Source organism: Penaeus japonicus, unplaced genomic scaffold, assembly GCF_977035675.1.
Source record: "Penaeus japonicus unplaced genomic scaffold, GWHDUDI00000001_assembly GWHDUDI00000009, whole genome shotgun sequence".
NCBI lineage: Eukaryota > Metazoa > Arthropoda > Malacostraca > Decapoda > Penaeidae > Penaeus > Penaeus japonicus.
Genome location: NW_028234411.1, coordinates 5,357,149 through 5,362,148, shown reverse-complemented (window position 1 = coordinate 5,362,148; position 5,000 = coordinate 5,357,149). Strand labels below are relative to the sequence as shown.

Genomic DNA, 5,000 nt, shown 5'->3' with positions numbered 1-5,000 from the left:
TCTCCCTTGTCCCTCGTTTAACCCTCTCTCCCTCCATCCCTCCTCCTCTCTTTCCCTCTCCCTCCCCTCCCCCTATTTCCTTCTCCCTTCCCTCCTCCTTTCCTCCCTCCTCTCCTCCCTTTTTCCTTTTCCCTCCCCCCTCTTTCCCTCCCCTCCTCCTCTACCTCCCCCTCCCCTCCCCTTCCTCTCCCTCCCCTCCTCCCCCTCTTTCCTTTCCCTCCCCCCTCTTTCCTTCCCCTCCCCTCCCCTCCTCCTCCTCCTTCCCTCCCCTCTTTCCCTTTCTCCTCCTCCTTCCCTCCCCTCTTTTCCTCCCTCCTCCTTCCTTCCCCATCTCCTCCTCCTTCCCCTCTTCTCTTTTCCTCCCTTACCCTCCTTCCCTTTCCCTCCCCTCCTCCTCCCCTTTCCCTCCCCTCCTCCTCCTCTTTCCCTCCCCCTTCCTCCTCCTCCTCCTCCTTCCCTCCCTCTGCTCTTACCAGGTAATCTGTGATGAAAGGAGGGATGCTGAAGCCCACGTAAGCCGACAGAGTGCACATGGCCGTTCCCCAGGGCCTTATGGTAGTCGGCAGGAGCTCAGGTGCGTAGAGGAAGTTGACCTGAGGGTCGATTTTGTGATCAGGTTGATGAGATTGAAGTTTACCTGGTATGTTTACGATAAGATTGGTGAGTGGGAAGTTTGCCTGGTGTGTTTACGATAAGATTGGTGAGTGGGAAGTTTACCTAGTGTGTTTATGATAAGATTGGTGAGTGGGAAGTTTACCTGGTGTGTTTATGATAAGATTGGTGAGTGGGAAGTTTACCTGGTGTGTTTACGATAAGATTGGTGAGTGGGAAGTTTACCTGGTGTGTTTACGCTAAGATTGGTGAGTGGGAAGTTTACCTGGAATGTTTACGCTAAGATTGGTGAGTGGGAAGTTTACCTGGTGTGTTTACGCTAAGATTGGTGAGTGGGAAGTTTACCTGGTGTGTTTACGCTAAGATTGGTGAGTGGGAAGTTTACCTGGTGTGTTTACGCTAAGATTGGTGAGTGGGAAGTTTACGATAAGATTGGTGAGTGGGAAGTTTACCTGGTGTGTTTACGCTAAGATTGGTGAGTGGGAAGTTTACCTGGTATGTTTACGATAAGATTGGTGAGTGGGAAGTTTACCTGGTGTGTTTACGCTAAGATTGGTGAGTGGGAAGTTTACCTGGTATGTTTACGATAAGATTGGTGAGTGGGAAGTTTACCTGGTGTGTTTACGCTAAGATTGGTGAGTGGGAAGTTTACCTAGTATGGTTACGATAAGATTGGTGAGTGGGAAGTTTGCCTGGTGTGTTTACGATAAGATTGGTGAGTGGGAAGTTGGAAGTTTACCTGGTATGTTTACGCTAAGATTGGTGAGTGGGAAGTTTACCTGGTATGTTTACGCTAAGATTGGTGAGTGGGAAGTTTACCTGGTATGTTTACGCTAAGATTGGTGAGTGGGAAGTTTACCTGGTATGTTTACGCTAAGATTGGTGAGTGGGAAGTTTACTTGGTGTGTTTACGATAAGATTGGTGAGTGGGAAGTTTACCTGGTGTGTTTACGATAAGATTGGTGAGTGGGAAGTTTACCTGGTATGTTTACGATAAGATTGGTGAGTGGGAAGTTTACCTGGTGTGTTTACGCTAAGATTGGTGAGTGGGAAGTTTACCTGGTGTGTTTACGATAAGATTGGTGAGTGGGAAGTTTACCTGGTGTGTTTACGCTAAGATTGGTGAGTGGGAAGTTTACGATAAGATTGGTGAGTGGGAAGTTTACCTGGTGTGTTTACGATAAGATTGGTGAGTGGGAAGTTTACCTGGTGTGTTTACGATAAGATTGGTGAGTGGGAAGTTTGCCTGGTGTGTTTACGATAAGATTGGTGAGTGGGAAGTTTACCTGGTGTGTTTACGATAAGATTGGTGAGTGGGAAGTTTACCTGGTGTGTTTACGATAAGATTGGTGAGTGGGAAGTTTGCCTGGTGTGTTTACGATAAGATTGGTGAGTGGGAAGTTTACCTGGTGTGTTTACGCTAAGATTGGTGAGTGGGAAGTTTACCTGGTGTGTTTACGATAAGATTGGTGAGTGGGAAGTTTGCCTGGTGTGTTTACGATAAGATTGGTGAGTGGGAAGTTTGCCTGGTGTGTTTACGATAAGATTGGTGAGTGGGAAGTTTACCTGGTATGTTTACGATAAGATTGGTGAGTGGGAAGTTTACCTGGTGTGTTTACGATAAGATTGGTGAGTGGGAAGTTTACCTGGTGTGTTTACGATAAGATTGGTGAGTGGGAAGTTTACCTGGTGTGTTTACGATAAGATTGGTGAGTGGGAAGTTTACCTAGTATGTTTACGATAAGATTGGTGAGTGTGAAGTTTACCTAGTCGATTTATGGTTGTGTTAATGGGTTTGAAGTTTGCTTCGTTATTTTGATGTTTAGTTCAACGATAGTGAAGTTCGTCTGATGTTTAAGGCTAAGGTTAGTTTGTGAGTTACAAGTTTATCTAGGCATTTCAATCTAAGTTTGATGAGTTTCAAGTTCACCTGACCAGTTTTAGTTTCCATGATTGTGGTTAGTATATCGTTTAATTTAACTGATGATTAAATCTATGGTTAATAATCTAAAATTCTAAGTGATACTTTGAATGAAACATCTGCAAAATATCTCATATGAAGTGAACAGGATTGTGTAGACCTGGGAACTCAGTTTAATGAGTCTAAAATCTAACAGTTGTTGTAACGTCAAAGCAATGGTCTCTGATTTTCTTGTGTTTGCTACAGCCATCTTATCGTAATGATCATGATTGTTTGATCTGTATAAAGTAACAGTATTGGCCTCACCTGATAAGAAGTGCACACCAGCAGATAGCTCAGCAGAACGAGCAGTAAATCGACCCATTCTGTAAGCCAAAGGCAGAGGAATCGTAATGATGCCACACACAATGACGTTAAGCCATCGTTTTTGAATCGTTTTGGATCGCATACTTATATATCCTTACGAACAGAATCTATTATTAGTCAATCCTTCGCAACGGATATGAAGGGTCGCATCCTACCTTCCTTGTAGGCAAAGATTTCGAGTAACAGAAGGCTGAGCAGCAGGAGACCACAACTGATTAAGCAGAAGCAGATGACAGGGCGTCTCCCGAGGCGCTGCGTGATCGGCGCGGAGACGCTGTAGGCTGGCACCTCCACGGCACCCATGAGTGCCATGTAGAGGAAGGGGGAGCTGCGGGAGAGTGACAATTATTGCTAAAGTATGAAACGATCGTGGCATGACGGCTGTATGTTGTTGCTTTTTTTCCCAAAATGAAGATATTTCTGAATACTATCGACGTGATGTTTCTAGATCTGTTTACAAAAACGCACGGTCTCTCTACACTGATATGAATAGTGAAAACGAAGATTTTTTGCAGCATAAAAGTGACATCTCAAAATTCCCCTCTTTCCAATCCGGTCACCAAGACTCCCGAAAACATCAATCCGTTTCCAACGCCCTCAAAATCCCTCACTCTCCTCCTCCCTACCTTTCTCGCTCCTCCTCCTTCCCGCTTCGTATTTCGTCAAAGAGAGAAACACCTCGTCCTCACCTGAAGGCGTTGGCGCTGAGGGGGAGGCCCAGGTAGACGATCCCCTGGAGGAGCCAGACCGTCACCAGCACCAGGGAGAGACGCCTCATGACCTTCGTGCGAACCAAGGCCATGGGTCCTGCCCACCAAGGCCCAAAGCCGTCAGCGAGTCCGAGGGATGTTGTGTTCCCCAAGGACCCATTTTTGGCTCCCTCTTCTGCCTTGCCGATGCTGGCGCCGTTCTGAAGAACATCTACGTGCTGTGTGGTTGCCTTTGGGTTCTCCGTCGTGTGTCTGGTCGGTGGGGACTTCGAGCCTGATAATTTCTGTAATTATCAATCAGTTATTCTTGAGACGAATAAAAAAAAAAAAAAAAAGAAAGAAAAAAGAAAAAAGAAAGAAAAGAAAAAACACACACACATATATATATATATATATATATATATATATATATATATATATATATACATATATATATACATATATATATATAAATCAAATACATTTCTGATTGGGTTACAGCTACTGGAAACTAACAGTATTGAAGACCAGGCAGTGTCAGCTCTATTTACCTGTATATCTGGTTTGGGTAAAAAGCCTTTGACCTAATTATAGAGAATTACGTAACTGGTCATCGGTCATTTTTTTATATTGAAAAAAAAAAATCTCCATAACCATCTCACCGAAAAGAAAGCAGGTGCATTTATCCTAGTATGAAATTGTCTTTGCAAATAGTTTCTAAAAACTATCGAAAGTCAAAATTCTCCAAAATTTATTATTATAAAAAAAAATGTCAAAACGCAATTTAATTCTTTTAACGTTTTCGATTCTCAACATTAAGACTATGGCAACAAGGAATACTCTCGAATATCGAATAAAAAAATACATTTATTCTTAGAAAAGAGGTAAAACCTATTTTGAAATAAATGTCCCCGTTTTTGTGATACATAAAGAAGGATAATGGCTTTCCCAGCTGTTATTTATAACTGATTTTGTACTAGTGTCAGATGTAAAGGACGTGAACTATTCAGAAATGTTACGTTCAAACAGGAAAACACATTCAATGAAAATGCAACATTTAATTGTTTATTTGTTTTAATATTTATTCACTTTTGAAAGCTAGGTTCTTCCTATATTTTAGTGTGTCTTATAGGTGAAGAAATTAAAATAATTATAAGTGTGAGTTTAAAATAATTCTAAGTGTGAGTTTCATTAAGCAAGAGACAAATGAAAATAGACATGCTTTCACCGCCTGTTATTTCTGAGAAGTGAAAGACCAATGTCTATGCATGTTTCGTACGCATGCATGTGACTGACATTTCCTAATAACTGTAAAATGTGCTTCGTCACGATGACCATGTTTTTTTACACCTCTTATCGAATCCAGACACTCAATTTTCTCCAGACACCGATAATGGACTGTCACTAAATGT

General features: G+C 42.5%; 1 protein-coding gene across 2 annotated transcripts in view; it reads right to left on the bottom strand.

Moving 5' to 3' along the window:
• LOC122242467 (solute carrier family 22 member 6-like) overlaps nucleotides 1-5,000 on the bottom strand; it is a 19,796-nt gene that overhangs the window by 1,566 nt on the left and 13,230 nt on the right. For both annotated transcript variants that reach the window (XM_086539589.1, XM_086539588.1), the window contains exons 9-12: nucleotides 3,589-3,893; nucleotides 3,055-3,227; nucleotides 2,840-2,898; nucleotides 474-593 (exon numbers count right to left, since the gene is read on the bottom strand). In XM_086539589.1, the coding sequence (XP_086395715.1) occupies nucleotides 474-593; nucleotides 2,840-2,898; nucleotides 3,055-3,227; nucleotides 3,589-3,893 (657 nt within the window). The remainder of the gene's footprint in view (nucleotides 1-473; nucleotides 594-2,839; nucleotides 2,899-3,054; nucleotides 3,228-3,588; nucleotides 3,894-5,000) is intronic.